This window comes from Myodes glareolus, chromosome 1 (assembly GCF_982192425.1).
Source record: "Myodes glareolus chromosome 1, mMyoGla1.1, whole genome shotgun sequence".
Lineage (NCBI taxonomy): Eukaryota > Metazoa > Chordata > Mammalia > Rodentia > Cricetidae > Myodes > Myodes glareolus.
Window position 1 is genome coordinate 89,568,192 of NC_142026.1, and position 24,509 is coordinate 89,592,700.

At 47.8% G+C, this 24,509-nt stretch overlaps 1 protein-coding gene across 8 annotated transcripts in view; it reads right to left on the reverse strand.

The window, feature by feature from the left end:
• The window catches only part of Mettl24 (methyltransferase like 24), a 136,008-nt gene that overhangs the window by 72,287 nt on the left and 39,212 nt on the right, over positions 1-24,509 (reverse strand). For 2 of the 8 annotated variants that reach the window (XM_085690639.2, XM_085690651.2), the window contains exons 2-4: positions 22,291-22,416; positions 12,924-13,022; positions 3,746-3,885 (exon numbers count right to left, since the gene is read on the reverse strand). In XM_085690639.2, the coding sequence (XP_085546765.2) occupies positions 3,746-3,885; positions 12,924-13,022; positions 22,291-22,416 (365 nt within the window). The remainder of the gene's footprint in view (positions 1-3,745; positions 3,886-12,923; positions 13,023-22,290; positions 22,417-24,509) is intronic. The other 6 variants (XM_048425320.3, XM_085690658.2, XM_048425321.3 and 3 more) reach the window with 3 other exon arrangements.

The window sequence follows — 24,509 nt, forward strand, 5'->3', positions numbered from 1 at the left end:
ATGTCTTGAAACCGAATAGCATAATTTAACGCCGAGCAGGCGGGCATGGGGACGGCGGGCCTCTGCCGTGTTTGGCTCATCTTCCACGCAGGTCGACCCCTAAAACACTGCTGCTGCCAGGAGAGTGAACGAGGAGACTTCTCTCTCTGTCCCCCCTCACCCTATACCCCCCCACACCGTATCTGGGCCATCCCCTCACCGCTGTCTATATTGGAAGTCTTATCGGGAAGAGTCTGTCTGAAATTGCTTTGGTTTTGTTCTGCTTGCGGCCTTGGCTGTCTTGAAACTCTGTGGACCAGGCTGATCTCGAACTCAGAGATCCTTCTGCCTCTGCCTCCCAAGTGCTGGGATTTAAGGTGTGCGCCACCAGACCTGGCTGCCTGTGTGAAAGGGTAAGGTATGTACATACTATCCTCCAAACCCAGGGCCTTTTCTTGCTTTTCAATTTCTCTTCTTTTTCTTCCCTTCAACATTTGCCTTCCTTTCTTGTCCCTTCCTGTATGTCCACTGGTCTCCTCTACACCATTTGAAAAGTGAAAACCTGAGTTTAAGTTTTGACAGAATACATTATAGCAAACAGAGGGATGTCTTTTTACATCTACTGTGGAATAGGAAATTTTGACAACCAACAGAGAAATGGCAATTCGGGGAGAGACAGTCAGACACCGCCTGGGTCAGTTACAAGGGTGGAAGAGAAAGGATGGGGCAGATCGGACACAGGGCGTTCAAACTTTGTCGTCTTATATCTGAATTGTCACGCCGGGGTCCCCCAAGTCACATCTGTACCTTTGATTTGCCTGGGAATCACTGGGCCCAACAGAGGCACAGTTTTGTTACTGCCCTTCTCAGGAGCTCACGCACACATGTACGTAGAGGCCACAGATTCTCCGTCCAGCCTCCCACTATCACACAGCTGCACAGTTCTCCCAGACACTGGTAACCCAGGGCCAAGGCTCCCTTCAGTGGTTCCTGGTTCAGAACCACCACTTGTGCACCTCCTGTCAGCATCTCTGGAGAAGGCAAACAACAATCTACTCGTCCTCAACAAACAGTTCATCAGAACAGGAGGGGCGTATAGATCCCAGACCCCCAGTCACGGCCTAGCCATATCCTCACCCATTGCCCAATCCAAGTTTTATGCTTTGCTATCACAAACGCTTTCTTTAGATTCAAGAGTTCTATCTTTCTTTTTTTCCCCCTTGTTTCTTTGTGGGTGTCTGTTTTGGTTTTGGAGTTGTTTATTTGATTGTGTTTTATTTTGTTTTGTTTTGGGGGACAGGGCCTCGTTGGGGACAAGAACCGACTGACCTCGAGTTCACAAAGCTCCACCTGCCTCTGCCCCCTGAGTACTTGGATTAAAGGTGTGTGCTATCATGCTCAGCCAGATTGCAGTTTGTAATAAAAGCTTTCATGTTTTCTCATCAAATATTGACCCTATAATCTATTCATTTCTGTTTCCAGTGTAATTCAGAAGTTCTCATTTGCTTTCTGCAGAGCTGATTTTGAATGTAAATGAAAGAAAATCAATCCTTTTCTCTCTGCAATAATCTGAAACCTTGCTGCAGAGCCATCTTATCGAACAGCTTGGAAGCACAAGAGGGGGAGGATTTCAAAGCATCTCCTAAATCACTTCCCAAGTTTTCTTTTATTCAGTTATATCCTTAAATGAATTTGTTGTGGAACGTAAAATGCTAAGCAGAACGTAGAGTTTGGAACCAGGAAATAGGATCAAGATGGCATTGCCAATTTGCATGCTACACGATGCAATTATTTTTGACCTACTTTCACAAAATTTTAATGTGACGTACAATAAACGCCGCTGTCACGACTTCGCATCCTTCCTATGTTCTTGAAGCATAGCTGGGGCCTTCCAAGAAAAGCTCGGTTCTAACCAGTGGGCTGCGCGGCTCCTGTCTGACTTAAGAGCCATTCAACACACAGCCTGTGTACCCTTCTTAAGCAACCCGAGACAGCCAGCGCCATCATGCCGAGCCACACTCGGAGACATCTGCACTATGTCTTCACTTGACTCATGTATGAGTATATTAATTAACTTCTTAGTTCTATTTGAATTCTTCCCTTGTTTTTATAAAAATCCACAATGACTTGTAATCCTTTATTTTGGACCCAGGATCTCACAACCCAGGTTGGCCTTGACCTTATTATATAGCGGAGGATGACTTTGAACTTCTGATTCTCCTGCCTCTACCTCCTGAGTGGTGGGATGGGTACGAATACCATGGTTTTGTAGTGCTGAGAATCAATGCCAGGGCCACATGCATGCAGGCAAACAGTCTACCAACAGAGCTGCACCCCTGCCCACAAACTGCTTGTAACAGTTGGATAGCAATAACCAGCTTCTCTGGGGAGGCCCCCACAACACCCGGATGCCTGTCCCTACCCACGACCACAGAGTCCAGCAGGTGTCTAAATGTGGACAGTCAGATGAAGTAGGGGAACCTATAGCTGAGAGACAGCTCGTGTGACATTGTTTAGGATCTTAACTGCTGTAAAAAACTACTACCGTGGTCTAACCTAAGAACCTACTTGGCTTCTATAAATAGTCTCCTGAGCAGAATGTTCCAGATAGAAATAATTCTCTCCTCTTTGTTTTGAGATGTATCATTTTGTCCTGGTTGTTTGCTCTGTTTTGTTCTTTCTTTCTTTTTCTTTTTTTTTTTTTAACGAGCTTTGTTTTGTTTTTGTCAACTGGACACAAGCTAGAGTTGTCTGAGGGAGGGAACCACAAATGTGAAAATGCCTCCCTAAGAACAGGCTGCAGCACGCCTGTGGGGCATTTTCTTAATTAATGGCTGATATGGGAGGACCCAGTCCATGGTGTGCAGTGCCGCCCCTGGGCTGACAGGTCTGGGTTCTGCAAGAACTGAGCAAGCCAGGCTGAGCAGGCCATGGCAGCACTGTAAACTGCACCCCTCCATGGCCTCTGCTCCCATCCCTGCTCGAGCTCCTTCCCAAGCTTCTCTGGGTGAACTCTGAGCGTAAATAACCCCTTTCCTCCCCAAGGTGCTTTAGGTCATGCTGTTCCACGTGACAGAAACTGAAGACACATCGGTAAGTTCAGGACGGTTTACACAAGTGCTGACAGACTTGGGGAAACAGTCTCGTTAATTTATGCCCATCATTTTACAGAACCTCTCGAAATCTGTTTATACATCGAGGTCATTTTCAACCTGTATAATCAAGTCATGTTTTGGCAAAAATGCACATTTTTTTAAAAAAAAGAATTCCCTTTACTTTCCTTTTATCTAAATACAAAGCTACACATAGATTGATCTCTCTCTCTCTCTCTCTCTCTCTCTCTCTCTCTCACACACACACACACACACACACACACACACACACACACAGTAGTGGCTCTAATTGGTCTTGGTTCATTCATAACTGTGTGTAGCATTCCCGGCACACTCTTCCTTGATACAACCGTTGACACTTCTCTCTCTCTAACAAAGCTGCTCTAAGTCACACTGGACGCCTCTGGTTTCTCCAAGGGGACCGTCCTGGTGCTAAAAACTGAAGCTGCTGCCTTACTAACAGGTCGGGAGGCAAGGTGGCTCCTGCCGAGGTACCCTGAGTTGGTGATGTGCACAGCAGGTCAACCTGAAGCCGAGGCACGAGACAGATCCCATCACCTGCACACACGGTCCCCACTACCCCGTGTCACTGAAAAGGCCTTGGCTGCCTGCATGAATGTCTGTGCTCTCCTCGGCTATAAAACATGTCTTACCCTAAGGAGTAGAGGCGGCACCGCTTGCTGCGGATTTGATGAGCTAAGCCAAACCTGTCATCAAGACACACCAGCCAGGGTTTCGTTGCGGGGCTGGAGTCAGTAGCCAAGCTGTCTGTACCCATGTGATCACATGCAATCTGTAAGGATTGGAAATCAATATGAATAATTTAAAATGCTGGATGATGAATGGCAGGTAGAGACTTAACTGCCTTCCCCGCTCCTGGAAACAGTGATGGGAGAGTTATGTCCTCTGCTGCTAACTACTCTCCTCCCCCAGGGAACCACAAGACCGCTGGAAATTGGTCAGAGGAATTTCAATTACATGCCAGATAAGAAGCAACCTCATGAAGACTCAGTGAGGGCTTAAAGGGAAATGGGCTGCAGTAGCCAGCTGCCCAGATTGCAAATTGGGAGCCAGGACAGGAAGGAAGAGGGTCAGAGGGCTGTGCATCTGGGGGTGAGCGGAAGTTGACAGAGGAGCAGATGAAGAAGGGTTGTCTGTCTGAGAGCTGGGCAGTGTGGCTACAGCAGGAGTGTAACACAGTGCTGAGCAAGATGGTCACAAGGTTACCTGTGCCTTATTACAGGCAGGTAGGGTGGGCCCACCGAGGCCAGAAAAGTAACCTGTGCTATCCAGGTTCATAGCTGATCCCGGGATGAGTGAGTGTCTGCTGAGAAGGCAGGATTCTTGGCGATACTCTCTAATGAGATAATTATTCTAATAATAATCTCTAACGACCTACCTCCCGGGAGAGGAGGGCTAGAGCCCTGGAGCAGAAGATGCTGCCCAGCTAACCCAAGCACTTCTCCAAATGCATGCATCAAAATTAGAGACGGAAACCAAAGGGAGTGCTGTCGGAGTTAAGCAGAAAGAAGACTAATTCCAGTGCACAGTAAGCAAATGAACTTTCTAAGGGAGGATGCTTGAGTTGGAGGCTCGTACTGTTGATGACCGAGGCTGATGGAATAGAAGAAAGCAGTTATGAGTCCCAGACATTGGCCTTCCGGAGTGAGCAAAAGGCCCTCTCCTCCTCATCCCCCCAAACTCTCTGGAGCATTCACATCTGAGACAATAGATCCATCCAGATACAAAGGAGCTCAGGGGTTCACTGCTTCTGTGCATTGGAAAACCACAGCAAGTGTTTTTTTTTTTTCCTTATTGAGAAGATATTCTAGGGCTGGCAAGATGGCTTGGTGTGTTAAGCAATTGCAGCAATATTCTCAGCATTGGCTTGGTTCGTTTAACTGCAATGCTGTCTGTAACTCAAGCACTCAGGAGCAGAGACATGTGGATCTTGGGGTTCCCACGGCCAGTCTAGCTGAATTGTGAGCTCCAGGTTTGGTAAAAGACCCTGTCTCAATAACTAAATAAAATTAAAAGATGGGAAGCAATGGAAGAAGGCATTTGGTGCCTACCTCTGGCCTCCATGTGACACATACAGCAAACATGCAGTGTGCGCACAGACTGACACATGCGCACACATCCCCCCACACAATTACAACTAAAAGCAGGGCTAGAGTGGCCTTGGTGGTGAAGAGCACTGGCTACTCTTCCAGAGGATCAGGGTTCGATTCCCAGCAACCACATGATGGCTCATGATTGTAAACCCAGTTCCAGAGGATCCAGCGCTCTCTTCTGACATTGGTGGGTACTGCACACACACAGTGCACAAACATATATACAGGTAAACACTTGAACACATAAAATAAAAATAAGTAAAACATCAAAATAAATAGGCAAAAGAAAAAGCAACCAGGTGTGTGGCACACACTTGTAATTTCAGCACTGAGGATGTAGAGGAAGGAACATCCAGAGTTCAAGGCTTCCTCGGCTACATAAGGAGTTCGAGACCAGCTTAAGTTGCATGAGATCTGATCTCAAAAAAGCAACAAGAAAACCACAAAACATCATTTGCTTTTCTTCCCATTCAGCCCAGTGTCTTTCCCTCTCTCTGTCTCTAACCACTGTTCAAAGGGGAAATTAGTTATGAGAAACTGAGTCCTCTCTTAAGCAACGACTACAGAACACGTGTTAACATAAACATGCTAGCTTGTGCAGTTCATCGGCTACTGTTTGGCCAGAGAGAAATGTACTTTCTGCCTCTGTCTGCCCACCTGCTCTTCCTCACCCACCCAGGGACAGGGGCACACCAATCTAATTGACCAGAGCTGATCTACTGATGGGAAAATGGCTGTGTCTTGAACCGGGGCACATGGTACTCTACCCTGTGCCTCCTCCAGGAGGCTGGTTACACCAAGGCACTTCTGTGGGTCCCAGGCTGCCTAAGCCTGGACCTTTTGCTCCAGGGCAGTGCCCTGCTCTGAGGATTGGACACTTCTCCCTACCACCTTCCATGATGGTACACAGGATACATTCCTGTTGCCTTTCTGGTGGCATCAAAAGTCTACTCTGGCCTCTTCCATAGCGTTGCACAAGGGGTGGGTCGCTGCTACAGAATCTCCTAGAGATTGGTTCTGGGTTCCCCTCCAGAGACAGGAGGTGTCATGACCCCAGGGAACTTGCAGTATAACGAGCTATGCAGTGAGCCCTTAGGCAGGTGCTCCTTTGCGCTTACTGTGGGGCGGGGGGGGGGGGGGGGGGGGGGGGGGGGGGGCGGGGGGGGGGGGCGGGGTTGGCCTTTAGTAAAGTCTCCGGAAAATGACCCAACATCATCTCCTCAACTGTACCTTAGAAAGTGAATGAAAGAGAATGGACCTGGGCCAGAGTTCTCAAGCAAAACCAGCATCCAGCTTTGACTCCTCACAAAGAACGGAGAAGTTGGCACCACCAGTTAACCAAAGGTCTCTCAAAGGAAGGAACTCAGGGCCCAAGTGAGGGTTACTGTGCAGTGGCGCCTCCTGAGCCATAGCCATGGTCTCGGATCTTCTCTGTTACCATAGCGCTTTCTCTAATAGCGATTCTTTTCTTATTCTAAGATGTCATCCTGTGCAGATATTCTCCAATCCGAGAGACACTCTTTTCCATCCCACTTCCTCTCTTAGCTAAAACATACAGTACAGGAATTATCCAGTTTTAACCATTCATTAACCGTCTTATTGATAGACTTTTTTTTTTGAAAATAACTAGAAGTCGTCCGTAAAATCTGCTCTAAAAATTAATTAAATATTGATTTTTTTCAAACTTTCTGGTTAAGATTTATAGCCAAGGTTTCAATAAAGTCTCTTGCAAGCAAAATAATTGAGGAGAGCAACTGCAAGCTCAGCCCCAGCCGAGGTAATTACACCCTCTGCCTGCCTAATTCCCCTTGTAATCTTAGCCGTATAAAGTAAATTAGGTCTGGACAAAGGCAAACGAACTCCAGGGGGAAAATGTTTTGTGAAATGATTTTTATTTATTTAGCTTAAAGGGATCTAATTCCTTCCCATTTCATTTTGCATTCCAAAAGTGTGAATAGCAATTCTACCAACCGATGAGTAGAATGTGGCAAAAAGAGTCCTTAGAATTTGGAGAATTTGGGCCAGAAATCCCGAGAAATTAAATGTATATTTATATGGCTATATTATTTTGAAAAGCTCAAAGGCAGAATTGAAAACTTTGTTCTCTGCCCACCCCTCTGTGTGTGTGTGTGTGTGTGTGTGTGTGTGTGTGTGTGTGCGAGAGAGAGAGAGAGAGAGAGAGAGAGAGAGAGAGAGAACACAAACACAAGGCATGCTATTGATATATAATGTTGCAAAGGTCTAATCTGGGTCTCCAGGTCTCCAGAGTCTGACTTCTTGGGTACTTTTACACGTAGATGTGTAGATACTTGGATAAGTAACAGATTACAGATGGGCAGTAACTGATAGAAAAATAAAATTTAAAATATTTTTCTTTCTTCTTTAGAACAGCCACTGCTGCTTAGATGAACCCGGTGCTGAGACACTTGCTTCCTGAAGCATATGGTATGGGGGCTGCCATACAGAGCTGGCTCGGAAGCCTTCCATCAGCACAGGCAAGCGCTTCGGAGTTAACCATTTCCTGTTAGCAGCTCACTCTGTTATCGACTGCCGAACTCTGTGTTGTCAGCAGGGCCTCCCATATCAAGAAAAACAATATTGCTAATCAAACTGGGCCTGACATTCTGCATACTCTGGTCAAATATTGTATCCTCTGGTGTTCCACCAAGAAAAACTATAGGGGCTCTAATTATGTCACCCCAGTCATCACTGAGCACAGGGCACCACACCCGTGGCTGTCTAATGCCCACCCAGGCTATCACTATGCACAGGACACCACACACGAGCTGTCTGATGCCCACCCAGGCTATCACTATGCACAGGACACCACACACGAGCTGTCTAATGCCCACCCAGGCTATCACTATGCACAGGACACCACACCCGTGGCTGTCTAATGCCCATCCAGGCTATCACTATGCACAGGACACCACACCCGTGGCTGTCTAATGCCCATCCAGGCTATCACTATGCACAGGACACCACACCCGTGGCTGTCTAATGCCCATCCAGGCTATCACTATGCACAGGACACCACACCCGTGGCTGTCTAATGCCCATCCAGGCTATCACTATGCACAGGACACCACACACGAGCTGTCTGATGCCCATCCAGGCTATCACTATGCACAGGACACCACACCCGTGGCTGTCTGATGCCCATCCAGGCTATCACTATGCACAGGACACCACACACGAGCTGTCTAATGCCCATCCAGGCTATCACTATGCACAGGACACCACACCCGTGGCTGTCTAATGCCCATCCAGGCTATCACTATGCACAGGACACCACACCCGTGGCTGTCTAATGCCCATCCAGGCTATCACTATGCACAGGACACCACACAGGAGCTGTCTGATGCCCATCCAGGCTATCACTATGCACAGGACACCACACACGAGCTGTCTGATGCCCATCCAGGCTATCACTATGCACAGGACACCACACACGAGCTGTCTAATGCCCATCCAGGCTATCACTATGCACAGGACACCACACACGAGCTGTCTGATGCCCACCCAGGCTATCACTATGCACAGGACACCACACACGAGCTGTCTGATGCCCATCCAGGCTATCACTATGCACAGGGCACCACACCTGTGGCTGTCTAATGCCCATCCAGGCTATCACTATGCACAGGACACCACACACGAGCTGTCTGATGCCCATCCAGGCTATCACTATGCACAGGACACCACACACGAGCTGTCTGATGCCCATCCAGGCTATCACTATGCACAGGACACCACACACGAGCTGTCTGATGCCCATCCAGGCTATCACTATGCACAGGACACCACACACGAGCTGTCTAATGCCCACCCAGGCTATCACTATGCACAGGACACCACACCCGTGGCTGTCTGATGCCCATCCAGGCTATCACTATGCACAGGACACCACACACGAGCTGTCTGATGCCCATCCAGGCTATCACTATGCACAGGGCACCACACCTGTGGCTGTCTAATGCCCATCCAGGCTATCACTATGCACAGGGCACCACACACGAGCTGTCTAATGCCCATCCAGGCTATCACTATGCACAGGACACCACACACTGCTGTCTAATGCCCATCCAGGCTATCACTATGCACAGGACACCACACACGAGCTGTCTAATGCCCATCCAGGCTATCACTATGCACAGGGCACCACACACTGCTGTCTGATGCCCATCTACATGCTCACCCTCAGTTAGATGCCTCTCATGTCCTACTTAGCAGTATGGAGAGGCATTTTATTAAGGCTTGAGATCTCAGAGACCAGATCGCCCTAGGCAGATGATCAACAAACGCTTTTTGTACTGACGCATGAGAACCTCAGCCACGAACTTACTCAAGGCTGTGCCTGTCTGTGTGAGCTTGGACATAGATTTGAGGGATTTTTTTTTTTTTTAGCAGCATGAGAGGCCGGGGGTGGAATCCACTTAGTGACTCCCTGCTGCTAACTGCAAATGTTAGGTAGCGGTGGCTTCAATATTCTGCAAGTTTTGCAGGCTTCCATTGTTAAGACGCTTTCTAAATGAGGCATAAGTCACCAAAGCGTCCCCACAGCTCCTCGCTGCGCAGAGAAGGGGCGGGAGCGATGGTCCGTCAAAGGATCTGATGACATCCGTGTCATCCACAATGGCTCCCACCTGGAAGCCATCAGAGCCCAGAGCTTCACCTGGATAAATGGCTCCTGATTACAAAACCATTGTGCGATCTGCAATCCTTCACATTTTCTGAAGGCTAAAAAGCCTTCCGCTGAGTTTGGAAGGAACTCAGGACATCTCATTTCAAAACATTCCCAACTGGTGCAATCATCACTTCAAGCCGCAGCCACTCGGGAACCGTAACTTCAGAGAGAGCCATTGGCCAGATTCTTCCTATGCCTAATAAGCTATACAGATTCTTTTGGGCCGGGTGGCCTTCCCATACAAAGGCTGGGAAATAGACTTGATTCCCGGGGGCCTTTGGAATGGCAGTAAGACCAAAGAAACAAACTTCAAAGTCAACTTCATCATCCTCTAGCCCCCAGGTTCATTGACACCCCCCCCCCCCGCGGCCCACCCCACCGAGGTCCCCACCACAGATCTCCTGGCAGCAACTTTAGAGTTTACTGCCTGAGCCTAGAGGTCCATTTGTGCTATTGTTCCTCCACAAGTTCATTTTCCTTCATCTGAAGTGTGAGAGCATCATGCTCTGGCCATTTCTTAGGACGTCACTGTCTTATGAAGACTCCCAGGAAGTTCAGCACAAACGCTGTTGCTTTGCTCTTAACTCTTGGGTTCATTAGGATCCCGGATCCAGATGAAGAGCCCGCATCTCCCTGTGGCGGAGTCTTTCTTCTACAGCCTCAAATGCCAGATCTCGAATATGGTGCATCTCAAGCTGTCAGTAATTATACAACCATCCTTTCTGGGCTCCTGAAGCTGAGGCTCTAGGCCCAATGCCTTCCAAGTTGCCTGGCCACATAGCTGCTCAGAAACACTAGGCTGGTACTTTCTGTATAACACCCGACCACAGGGGAGATCTGAGAGGCATTTGATCTAACCTCATGCCTTTCAGAATAGCGGCATTTGGTCTAACCTCACACTTTTCAGGATCAGAACGGTGACAACCATTGAAGCAAAGTCAACTGTCCTGGTTCCAACACTAGCCCACATCACACCAGAACATGCTTCCTTTTTCTTTTTCTAGACTTCCCCCCTCCTCATGGCTCATGAAACAAACACAAGAGAAGTCTGAAGTGCTCACTGAATGCCCCAGTGCATCTCCTAAGTAAAGACCCCTTTTGTAAGTTGTAGAACATTAACCTAAAATACATGTAAGACGGAATTTGGAGGCTCACACTCAATAAATTAATGTTGGAGGATGGAGCTCATCATTTTCAAACTCAGTTTATATATTAAATATCTCTAGTTTTTCTCCAGGCTGTTAAGAGCATTTTAAAGTTATAATTAAGAGATTTCGTCTCCTATCCCCCATGTAAAGCCAAATTATAAAATTAAAATTTCAGTACTTTAATTAAGCCTGCGTAAGGTCACCCAATTAATTTGAAGCAGCTAAATACGACAAATTTCTGCAAATCACAGGGACCGATTTATCATTCTATCAACCACAATTAATTCTGTGGGTTTTTATTTCCATGTTTGGGTGGCGAGTATTAAAATTCCTATGTGTGTCTGACTGCATCAAGTCGGAAATAAGAATTGTAACCTGAACTTGTCTCCCTGCGGCTCTGGAAATGAGCCAGGCACAATGGCATACACCTGTCTATGACCGCAGCACTCAGGAAGGGTTCGCGGCTAGACGGGGCTGCATAGCAAGAGCCTCTCTCAAAGGAAGGTAGGGAAACCAGACTATTCTTTCCCGTGCTTTATAAGGGGCTTCGCTGCCAGTGAGGCTCAGTACAGTGCCAAGGGACCGTGGATGGAAGGGTACAGTGGATTTAAGGATATAAGCATCCAAGGCCCCCCTCTCCCCCACTCCTGCCCCAGGAGCAGCCTACTGTGAGCCTGTGCTCAGTTCCTAGGCTCAAAATGTCCTACGTGCTGCCACCTCTCAGTCTAGGACTAAGCATCCTCAGGTTCATCTCCTCTTACGTCTGTCTTTTCCCTCGGAGCAGGCAACATGAGAGTGAGTCTTCGGATTAACGTGTCAAGTGCCCTGGCGTCTCTTTAGTGAACGTTCTCTCCTGCCTTCCCAGAGTCCCTGACTGCCTCACCCCTGGAGCGGGGCAAGAGCTGCCACTGTGTGTTAAGCCACTAATAAAGGCCCTACTCAGTAATGACTTAGGGCCCTCCAAGGAGAGGGCAGTGAGCAAGGGGGTCATTAACTTCTTGCAGTGCCCCTCAGAGCCTCTGACTTCCTCGCCCTTCATGGCCTGGCTGCCGAGTGCCCGCGGCTGGGAAGCACACAGGCGGATGCTTCCAAGGAGGAAAGGAGCTGGACCTCCAGATGATGGTTCTGCTTTGTGACACACTTGACTGCCTACTCACAGGGACAAATCTGTCTCTCCCAATGGCTTTCGAAAGCAGTTTTCTGAAGTGACTCTTTAAAACACTCAAGGATTAATCATTAGAACATTCCAGGTTGATGAGAAGCCACGAAGGAAGAAGAGGGTAGTAAACAGAAGCCATCTTCTCTGCCTTCACAGACTGGGGAGAATGAAGTAGCAGCACTCAGAACCCGGGGCCCCTATCCTGTTCCTGTCCAGAGGTCCTCACAACCTCCTGGCCCCAGAGGGTGAACTCTTCTTACAAGGGCTGGTCAGTAACTCTAACATGAGGGCCGGCTTGTTGGGGTATCGGTCCCACCCAGTACCCCACAACCGGCATACCCCAAGGAAAACCACACACAGGACTCCAGAAGATTATAAACTGATTGGCCCATTAGGTCAGGCTTCTTATTAGTCCTTGTAACTTATATTAATCCATTATCATTATCTATGTTAGCCACACAGCTCAGTACCTTTCTCAGTGTGGCAGCTGACATGTTGCCTCTTCGGTGTTCTGGGCAGGAATGGCGGAGGGAGCTTCCTGCTTTCTAGCCTTCTCCTGTTCTCCTTGTCCCGCCTCTACTTCCTGTCTGGTTGAGCTGCCTATACTTCCTGCCTGGCCAATCAGCGTTTTATTAAAATACATGATTGACAGAATACAGATAATTCTCCCGCACCAAGTACCTTTGATATTATTCCCAAACCCATTTCAGCTTAAAACCCAACCTGAGTGGTGCTGATGTAGCTCAGGAACCTGGCGGCTTCCTCATCCAGGGACTGAGCAGGGCCTGCCCAAGGCTGGAGCTCTATGTGCCACCGAGGACCCTGTGAGGGACAGAGAACACAGTCAGTATGTGAAGATTGAGGCTCTGGGCCGTGCAGGAGGAATATTGGGCCCAGGCGACCAGCATGTGTACACAGAGCCGCTGTCATTTAAGGCCAGCTAAGCCACGGGAAGGCATTGTAAGAAAGTCCAAGGTCTAAGTCAAGCAGCTGGCAACAATGAACCCCTGGGGACTGTCTGATCATAGACAAACTCCAGCTGACTCCAGCTGATGGTACCTTAGCTGCGGCAGGGTGCCCATGACACCCCTTCACATTCAGAGGGAAAAGGTCCTCAGCATTTACTGTTTTCTAAGGTTAGAACTTTAAGGCTCTGCTCCCTAAAGGGCAGTTCTGGGGTTCACAGCACCACAAAGCTGACGTGCTAACCTCATGGGGAAGAAACACACAGGTCACCTTCCTTAGCACAGGGAGAGATGGACAATAACACCTTCTCCTGAGCTTGTGGGGGAGAGGGGGACAAGGATGCTGACGAGTGGAGGGTGGCTCTCTATTCGGGGTGGCCGCCTATACCTGTCCTCAGAGGACTTGACTCCTTCCAGTACTAGATGGTTAGTGGGGAGCCTGAGCCTCAGTTACGGCAAGGGTGGGTGATGGAAAGGCTAAGAAGGCAGGGGTCTGGGAGAAACAGTGGGACCACCTGTGGGAAAAGGAATTTTCAGTCTTTGCTGAAGCTCATAGCTCCTCTCCCAGAGGATCACCATTTGGAGACCTCCAAATGACTTCGTGATTCCAAATGGAGACAAGGACCCAGGGAGACATCAAGGGTCATAGCACAGGAGTTCCTGCAGGATAGTCAGGTTGGCCCCAAGGTCATTGCATGGTGAGGAAGGGTCACAGGCAGGCTTTAGGACCAGAGAAGAATACCATTACGTACATGCATGAGTCTCCAGGTAGGGACTGTGGCAAGAGCTGTCACTACCACCATCCCAACCAAGAGAAACATTTGAACAAGTTAGTCATGAGACACATTGACACAAATAAGATTGTCTTCCCTTAGATGGGTTGGCCTAGGGGCCTCTAGATGAAATTGAAAACGAGAAGGAGCAAGGTAAGCAGGGTCGTCAGTGTGAAGATTTTCTGGGTTTAGAAGAGCAGCCTCCTTCTGCATGAGCATCTGAGATATATGTAAACACTTTGGAAATGATGAAATACTGGCCAGGACTTGGCAGTATTAAATGTTTATCATTGCATAGCCCACAGGCTCAGCAGCTCCCCAACAGACTGTCCCATCCTGAAGCTTAAGATCATGAAGTTGCTCAAGATTGAACCAGCTGCTCTAATTTCCTGCAGGCTGCCTCTTTCTCGGGGACCCGTTCGAGGAACTTTGGCCTCTGAAGGCTTAGCAGGGTGTTGCTTAGTCTATCATCCTGCTGACGTTTTCCTGAAAGCCCTTGGTGGTTTTTCGAAGAGTCCTCACAAATGATGTATCCAGTCAATAGGGCATGGTGGTGTTCGTCTGTAATCTCAACACTGGCCCATGCTGAGGCAGGAGGATAGCACACGCCAGATTACTGTGATGGTTAATTTCAGTTGTCAGCTTGATGAGGTCTTGGAAGCTGCTGGGCTTCTGGGCATGCCTGTGGGTGGTTATCTTGGTTAGACCGAGATGGGAGGACCAGCCTGCCGTGTGTAGCACGACTCACAAGGTTGTGATCACTGAGCGCATAAAATGAAGAACGGGCTCTGAAGACCGCGTTCACTGCTGTCTGCTTCTTGACTATGAACGCCTTGTGCTCGGGGCTTCCATCCCCTGCTGCTGAGACTTTCCCGCCATAATGGACTGTCATCTCGAACCGTGAGCCAAAATAAACTCCTAAACTGCTCTTGGCAGATTATTTTACCAGAGCAGCAGGAGACTAAAACAGCTGCATAGGGAGGAAATGTAGCCAGTCCGCTCAGTGAGACGCCTTTGCTGAGGACAGCCCTGTCTTGTAGCTGTGGTTGTCCTGTGGAGGTGGAGCAGAGAGCGGCAAGGAACACTAGCTAAGCTACCTTCCACCCCTCATTGATGTTCTTCTCTTCTCAGATGCTGATAACCGTCCACTCAGTCAGTGTTTATCGAGCACCAGCACGGCTCAGGCAAGGATAAATGCTGCCCGGTCACATTCTTTTTTGAATGGAGGAGTTAGAGCGTTTCCAGTGGTCTCTTCTCAAGCATTCACTTGCAGGAATGCAAGAAAAACAAACAGCTATCAACTTTGTCGACGAGGTGGCTTGGGCAAACCTCAGCCAGGGCCTCAGCAGGACACTGGGAACCTCTGCACTGAGGAACTGAAGAGGATTTTTAAACGGGAGGCTGTTTACAAAGGTGTGGGCAGGGTTCAAGGATGCCTATGACCCGTGTGCTGTGGAAAATCTTGGTACACTGCAAACACGAAAACCTGACTGACTGACAGGCAGGCAGGATTTTCAGGGCAGGGAGAAAGCTGGGAAGAAGAAGGGTGGAGTCTGAGGATTTTTCAAACCAGATTAAGAAGCCACAGTGGAAGTTCATAAATGAGCCAAACAAGCGCATGGATGAATAGAAATAGGTTAATTTAAGTTGTAAGAGTTGGCTGGAGACAAGCCTTAGCCATCGACTGAACATTTGTAATTAATAATAAGTCTCTGAATGGTTATTTAGGAGTGGCTGCCGAGACACAAAGAAATCTGCCTCCACTGGTGACACCAGAGAACCCCGTGGGGTAATAAATGGTATGGAGAAGGTCTGTAAGAAAGGAACACAGTCGGTCCTTTTGCAGACACCACCTTATCTGACCTGACCGCCAGTCTCCTGCCTGCTATTAGCCAAATCCACAGGGAAGGAAACTGAGGCTGGCCCCTGCAGTGAGCCCCCACAGCCCCTGCAGTGAACCCCCACGGTCCCTGCAGTGAGCCCCCACGCCCCCTGCAGTGAGCCCCCACTGCCCCCTGCAGTGAGCCCCCACTGCCCCCAGGGGTCCAAGCTGGTGCAGTACAGTGGAGGAGACACAGAAGCAAGATTTGAGCAAAGAGTCATTCATTCGTTTGCTCATTCCTTCTGTGAGCATCTGTGCCTCACGCCAGGCTTTTTGTTCCGATTTAATGCAGGGCACAGCTGTGTCGGGCAACAAATGCAAGAGTTCTCTACGGTGTACAAAAGGGGCGCGAGGAAACGGGGTCCTTGAGGACTGTTCACGACCAATACACAGAAATGCAGATGCGGATCTTGGGGAAGGGTTTCTATGGCTACAAGCCCCCAAACACAGCAATGGCTTTCTAGAACTGCTAAAAAAAAAAATATGTTCAACCCAGCAGCAACATTGAGCCCAGGCTAGCACCCCGAAGCATCAGTAACTAGGAATCCCTCTGGTTAAATGTAGGCTCATCTTTCTGCAACCCGATACTTCTCATTTCCAGCTAAATGTTGACCACAAAGAAGCTAAACACGGCTGTGCTGGTGGATAATGTAAGTCGAGGAATCTCAGATAGAGGGCTGATAGAAACACAGGCCACGATAAAAGCCCTCAGAAGTGCTCTGGCTTGCTGCTTTGGTTTTGCTGTTTAAAAAACATTTCACATAAAGCAATGTTCTTATTGGAATCAATCTGACAGCAGGTCGCGATTGTTTCCCCATGGAAACCACTAGCTTTTATCATCGCTTTCAATTATCATTCGTCTTAATTCTCCACTGCACACGTCAACATAATGTCCTTCCCGAATTCCCACAAACAGAATTCTACGAGCACCTTCAAATACCCCAGCAAGTTTAACAGAAAAAAGTAAAACCCATAATTTTCTTTGAAAAAAAAAATGATGATGGTTTCGCTCCACACAATTTCCCAAATGCCAGGGTGCACTGTGTGCCCATTATCCATGTGCCTCAAAGATCAAGTGACCATAACAACGCCACCTCCATCACTCCCAGGTGGTGGGGCTGTGGATTCCCAGACCCGTGTGTCCATCAGAGGACTCTCAGGCAGGTGGAGCGGGCAGTCGCTTAGCAGCAGGTGGCTGCAAGGAGAATCACTTTGTATCAGCTTGTCTGCTCCCCACAGGCCTGTGTGAAAATGTCAAGTGCAGCATTACAATGAGTTGTCACACAGAGGAGCCCCCCTCCCCACAACCAAGGGAGGGAAACACCTCTAGGCCTTTGAAATCCAAGCTTTGCCGAGGCCTTCCCAGGGAGCCAGGATGCGGTAAGGGGGGTGGGGTGTCTCCTCCTAACACAGAGCTTCCCCGGAGGGCAAGTTTCTGGACTTTTCAGAAACTTGTATGAGACCTCGCCTAGCACTTACTCTGGGGTCTGTATATTGAAAGGGAGGCAGACAGCTTTCTTACGCAGAACTCCAAACAAACATTAAGGTCCAGGACAGCAGACGGTCCTCTGCAGACCTAGCTTCCATCGCCTCCTGCTATGTTGCAGACATTGGAGGGTCTGCTTTCCAAAGGGTAAAAGCCGACCCTATGCAAGCAAGGGGGCTGACTCATGCCTGCACCAAGCACAGACATGAGGTTTGGGGATATTTTTATCGTTTATTTTCTCTGCATCTCATTATGTTTCTTGAAAAAAAGAAAAAGGAACTGGATCTCTCAAAGCCAGGAAGCTGGATTCTAAGATTTTATTCCTAAAAGATAATGACAAATAATTAAAGCAATCTTTTAAAATTCTTCTTGCCTGCCAGCCTAGACTCATTAATTCAAGACAAAAGCCTCGCACTAAAGTGGTGTTAATCAAAAAGTAAAAAATTTTTAAGCAGGCCCACCCATGACCTAGAAAAAACTCATCAGCACTGCCTTGCAAACACTTTCTTTGTCTGGAAATTTAGAATAACAGTTCCCTTCCTCTCAAGCAGTTTCCTCATCCTCATAAATGATCTCATGCGGCCCGTGAGAAAGTTGTCAAACCAAAAACATGGGTGCTGTGAGCCTTGGGGTAGACACAGCTGCACTGTGAGCCTTGGAATAAATACGGCTGTACTGTGAGCCTTGGGGTAGACACAGCTGCACCGTGAGCCTTGGGGTAGACACGGCCACACTGTGAGCCTTGGGGTAGACACGGCCACACTGTGAGCCTTGGGGTAGACACGGCTGCACTGTGAGCCTTGGGGTAGACACGGCTGCACTGTGAACTTTGCTGTATGGCTTTACTCTGTTGCACAGGCTGCTTTTAAAACTCAATAGCTCATACTTAACCTCGACTTGAGATGCTCCTGCCTCGGCTTCCCACAAGATAGGATATATATATATATATATATATATATATATATATATATATATATATATATATATATATATATATATATATACCAGCAGGCATGGCAGCACAAACAAGTTCTGCCTAAGTCCTTTTTATACTAGGACAGGTAGGCGAAAGAGAACTTGAAGACAAAGCAAGTAAAAAGTAACATCTTATGGGCCCATTCATTCATGTTCCAACCCAGTTCCTTTGGAAAGTCACGTGTAATGGGTGATTTAAATAATCAGGGGTTTTGGCCATGATAGAACATTTGGGGTCATTTTTTTCTTCAATCAATGTACTCCCTAAAGCACATTCCCAAGCCCCTGGAAGTTTTTAGAGCCAGCCATTTTACACCAGAAGAGGTGGTTAACAACGGGTTCTCTGAACCTTGGTCCGAGGAAAGGGACCCAATTGGACATCCTCGATTCAAACTAAACAAGACACGGAGCTGAGTGTGTGTTGATGTGTTGATCAGGGAAGCCAAGGCTTTCTGGGAGAAACAAACCAAAACAAGTAAAATAGATTTATTTAGCAATTTTGTGGTAATTGGGAGCATCTGTGGGTGGGCAGGGAACAATGACTGAAGGCAGCTGTTTATCCCTCTTCGGAAGGAGGAGAGGATGATGGGATGGGAGTTGGGGGGAGGGGAGCCGCGCAGTGGTATCTGGACAGAACATAAATCCAGCCTCACGCAGGGGTTTGTGGGCATCAACCCCCAACATCCAACGCTGCCCTTAGACACCAGAGTTTCCAGGACTTCTGTTCCTGTCTTGGTTCTCAGACTCAGGCCTGACTTAGAAAGAGCAAAAATCGGTCACGTGTTTTGTAGTGATTTCCCACATGCTGGTACCTTATCAAAACTTTTGATTGAAATGAGAGTTGAGTATCGGGTCTGGGTCAGATGGCTGAGCACATAGTCACAGCCTGTGAACACAGCAATGAAACCTGGATGGAAGGCAGAGAGAAGTCCTCTAAAAGATGACAAGGAAACACCTGCAGGCAGATCAGGAGGGCCTGGGGAGAGGGGCCTAGAACTCAGTATGATGGAGTCAAATGTAACCTTTTGTGCTTTGCCATAGTGCTGTCCCCACTCAGGACTGCTAGCACAGAGAGAAAGCCCAGTGCAGACCTCCGGGTTCAGTCTAAGTGAGGGAAGGCAACTGCTGTTCCCCAGGGAGAGCAGGAAAACCTCCCACCCCCCAACTTTCTCTGGTCTCCATTCTTGTATCCCAGCTCCAAGGCAATCCCACTAAACTGCTGAAAGCGAAAGTGGAACCCAAAGGACATCTAATATTCAGAGGAAAAGACTGCTCGTGGTTTGAACGAAAGCTGCAGCGCCAGAGGGTGGTGTGTCTGTCTCCTCATCCCATTAGCCTTGGGCTGAGCTTCAGCCATAGGAAATGTGCACCAAAGAAAGCATGGGCAGAGTGTGGCTTCTTAATATCCAAACCTCTGTCTGTTCAGAGAGTTAGAAGCCATGGGGAAATAGATGACACTAGGGCAACTGGTGTGGGATGATTCTGTATTCTGTCAGTTATGTTTTAAATAAATGCTGATTGGCCAGTAGCCAGGCAGGAAGTATAGGTGGGACAACCAGACAGGAAGTAGAAGTGGGGAAATGAGAACAGGAGAATTCTGGGAAGGAGGAAGCCCATTCCTCCGCAGTCCTGTCCAGACACCAGCAGGATGTGACCTGCCCCGCTGAAAAAGGTACCAAGCCATATGGCTAACATAGGTAAGAATAATGGGCTACATAAGTTATAAGAGTTAATAAGAAGGCTGAGCCAATGGGCCAATCAGTTTATAACTTATGTAGACCTCTGTGTGATTTTCTTTGGGACCTTACCAGCTGTGAAAACTGGGCAGGACAGAAACCCCCAACAAGCAGGCCCTCATATTACAGGCCACCAGGAAGAAATAGCAGTTGAGAAAATGCCACAGTCGTTTACGAAGTCCAGCCCACTCCCAAACTACGCATGGTCAGATCTGACCCAGACTAGCTACTGAGGCACAAGCCAAGGAGCAGACCTAAAACACTACAGACACGCTCCAAACATGACTGACATAAAACTCACCACCCACACAGTTTCTCATCCCAGTACCAATTGCCTGATCAAGAAAAATCTAGAAGAAGAGTCGACTCAGCAGTTAAGAGCACTGCCTGCTCTTCCAAAGGTCCTGAGTTCAATTCCCAGCAACCACATGGTGGTTCACAACCATCTGTAGTGGGATCTGGTGCCCTCTTGAAGAAGAGACCTGGCCAGTTGTACTCATCAACTTAGACCATGAAACCCAACATGAACAAGTTCAACAGAAGCGCCACATGCAGGCTGCCCATACATTCTACAGCTTTGCCAGGGCATAAAATTCATTTTCATTCAAGAGACTTGCCTTGGCTCACAGGTCTCTGGCTTTCAGTCTGGGGACGGTTGACTCTATGTTTGTGTGTCTGTGGAATGGTGAGGCAGGACACAATGATGGAGAGGCCAGAGTGCTCACCGCATGATGGCCAGGAAGCAGAGCAAAAGGAAGGGGCCAGGTTAAAATAGCCTTCAAAGACGTGCACTCAGTAACCTACTTTCTCCAAACAGGCCTCACCTCCAAAACAAAAGCCACCAGCTTAGGACCCTCAACATAGGAACTTGGGGGACACATTCCATATTTAAATCGTAACACCATAGAAAACTGGCTAGAACTTTATGCCTGAGTCCACTGAGAGGAACCCCATATCAAAACAACATACTATTATCCATAGTGTTTAAACCCAGAGGCTTCTTGATTATACTCGCAATGTCCAGGATGCAACTAACTACTAAGCATGCAGAGAATCAGAAAACTCCCAGCTGGGATGAGAAAGGACAATCAGTGGACTCCAACAAAGGCACAATACTCAAGGAAATGTTTTGACCAAGACTGACAAGCAACTATTATAGAATTCCTTTTCATAAAGCAAAATTATACACTTCTAAAACCAATGAGAAGGAAAAAAAGATGCAGCCAAGACCTGGGTGCTAAAAAGAGCCAAATGGACATTTTTGGAATCTAAAAAAATAGCAACAAGCATAAATTCTCAGTGGATAGATGCAGTGGCAGAAAGAATATGACATAAGAGTCAGTGGGTGCAGATGGAGCAATAGAACAGAGTGTACAAAAGTAACATTCAAAGAAATCACAGTTGAAAGACTCCCAATTTGGACAAAATACTTATATCTAAAGCAACAAAGGGCTCAGCATACCCCCTAAGAGAAACACTCACAGAACTCCTCATGTGGGGCCGGAGGGTACAGCCCGGTGGTAGAGCTTGCTTTGCGTGTGTGAGGCTTTAGGTTCAATCCCCACACTACCATAAAAACCACAAAATGAATGATTTGATTTCCATACACATCATGATCAAACAACTAACACTAAAGACAATCGCAAGAAAAAGGCTGAGTCTCTGTTAATGTTGTAACCAGCAGGGCTGGGTGAGAAAGGACAGAAGCACCTCAGGCCATGGGGTAGCTTTTCCCTGGGATGCTCTCCGTCAAGCTCCAGGCCCTTCTCATCTCCACCAACACCATCTGCCAACTGCCTCTGGCGGCGGTGGCAGCAGCAGCAGCAGCAGCAACAGCCGACATACTGAAAGCCACAGCCAGATAGGCATTTTGAACCCTCTCCCCATCAATCTGCCACCCCAGCATCGTTGCGCGGAGTATGAACTGGGCAAGGGACAAGGGAAATCAAATCATCTCTGACAGGAAAAAAATGCACGATGATTCAAGCAGGCCCTGATAACATTTAGGAAGGATGGAAGGAAGGACAAGGGGAAATAAACACTCTAGATTTATTTTCAAAGTTATTCTGCTAAGTCAGAAAGAGAAGCCAAGCAAATTAGAGTAGGTTTTCTTCTTCTTCTTAAACTGACATCTTTAAATTCCCCACATTTTCTGTGCGTGTCGAAATGGCTGTAGTCTGGGTGAGACTGAACACCCCAAGGGAGAGCTAAGAGAATGAAACGCCATGTATTTTTGGATTTTATCACAGGCAATAAAAAGAGAAGCCAGATACCTGGAATAGATCCAGAGAGAGCCAGAGGTCTCCATTAGTTTGCATAATCCAGATGCTATACAGTATCGGCATGCACCGTGGGGATTCAAACGTCAAATTAGGGATTTCACTGAGGCCACATATCTGCTGGGAAAGGAGAGGCGTTTCATTTGCTTTTAGAAGTAAGTTCATATTAAAATGTTTGCCTATGATAGCAAGTAAAAATTTAGGAAAGTATTAACCATATTTTTCAGAACTGTTTTTTGCTGTCTGTCCGTCTGTCTCTCTCACACACATACAGACATAAACATCCTTTTCTACTTACATACATAAACTCTTCATAACATGTCAGGTACCAAGATCTAAATCATCTAAATCATCATCTATCTGCTAAGTCCATAGCCTTGACTCAGTCAGAAAAAAAAAAAATCATCAGCCCCCCCCCCCCAAGCAGACATTTCCTTAAAACATGGGCATCTTAGGACAGCAACCCTATAAGACCATTTCCAAGATACTCAAGTAGCTGCCAATGAGCTGATAAGGGAGCAGGGCAGGAAAGTCAATGTGTGGGGTGAGCGTGGAGAAGGAAACAGGAGGGGGTCTGAGCAGAGAATAAAGGGGGCTAACTCTCAACCCCTGCCCCTCCCCCACGGGTTCAGTGATGACCCACAGTGGTCCACACGGGAGCCAGGGTCTCCTTGTTAGCTCTCAACTACATCAGTCCTCAAACCTCAGCCAAGCAGGAAGAGTGTTGACATTCTAGATTTTATACAAGAAGCAATTTTTACCCCTCGCCAGCAGGAGTAGGGAACGGGGCAGAAAGAACGCAGCCGAGTACAGACAGGATCCCCGAGACACAGAGCAGCAGTGTCTCCCGACAGCCACTGCCACAGCTGAGACGTGGGACCTGTGCACACACTGAAGGGAGGCAACGCCCTTACTGGCAGTCAGCTGGAGCAATGCTCGAGCAACCTTCCACAAGGAAGGACACGAGGAAGGCAGCTCAGGCAGGTACCAGGAAAAGAACCAAAGTACCCAGAATCCCAGCCAAGCCCATACCATTCTCCACGTGGTTAGGAGTATCACTAGTTTCCCGACACATCCCATTGAAAATGTCACCAGATGCACATAGCTGTGTAGACACATACGTGCTTTCTCAGTGTTAAACGCACACTTATTCCCATCAGCTTTCATTTTCTATTGTCCACATTTTGTAGCATTCACATCATCGCCCTCTGGCCCTTAGATACCGAGAGGGTATGTGGGAGACTCGGGAAATCCATCCTGACACTTAGAGATAAGACTCTGGTTCCAGGACATTCTTTGCATGATTCTATATTTGTAGGACATTTTTCTTCCTGAATGCACTATAAATTATAGTGCCTGACACATTAGAAAAAGTCCAGAGAAGGTTTTCTGTGGGCAGCTGCCAACAGTGTGAAGCAAGGCAGGCAGGGCTGGCAGCATGCCTCAGGAACCCACAGCACTTAAGCCTCCAACCTAAATGGAAAGAAAAATCTGCCATCTTTCTCACTGAGTGCCCCCTTTCTGACCATGAGGAATTGCCAAAGGAAGCAGACCTTTCTGGGGTCAGCTAGAATTGGCTTGCCACTGTCTAACTCTCTGGATTTGGGGTTCTTTGCTGCAAGAGAGCGAGATGCTCTAAAGTTGGAAGTGATGCTGCCTGTGGCGATGACTTTCCCAGACCTTTTCCCCACTGCAGACAAGAGCAGAGGGGACAGACTGTGCAAATGAACAGATGAGATGGCAGCTGAGGAGAGTCTGTAAGCATTTTAACAGTGTCATCTGCTACAAGATTGTGTCTTCTCTATATGACAGGGGGGCTACACCCATCAACTCCCAACAATTTGGTTGCCTGAACAAGACTAATAGAATGATAATACTAGTTGACATGCCAACATGGGCAGGAGAAGTTCCACATGGCCCCACATCTAGATGGAGAGTAACTTCGTCTAGATGAAACGGCCAATGCTTGCTGAGAGAGTGAGAATTAGTCTCCTTCAGGGGCTCCCCCACAGGCTGCCCAATCCAAGTGCTCAGTCCTAGACACATGTACATATAAGCAAAGCTAAATGGGCTCAGAAGGTCATATAAACCTGTGTGCATGCACACGTGCACACACACACATAAGTAATAATAATTAAAATGGAGATCATGTATTTGGGAGGAGAGGACCCTGGGGGAATTGGAGAGGGGAGAAAAGGATGGTTCATTCACAA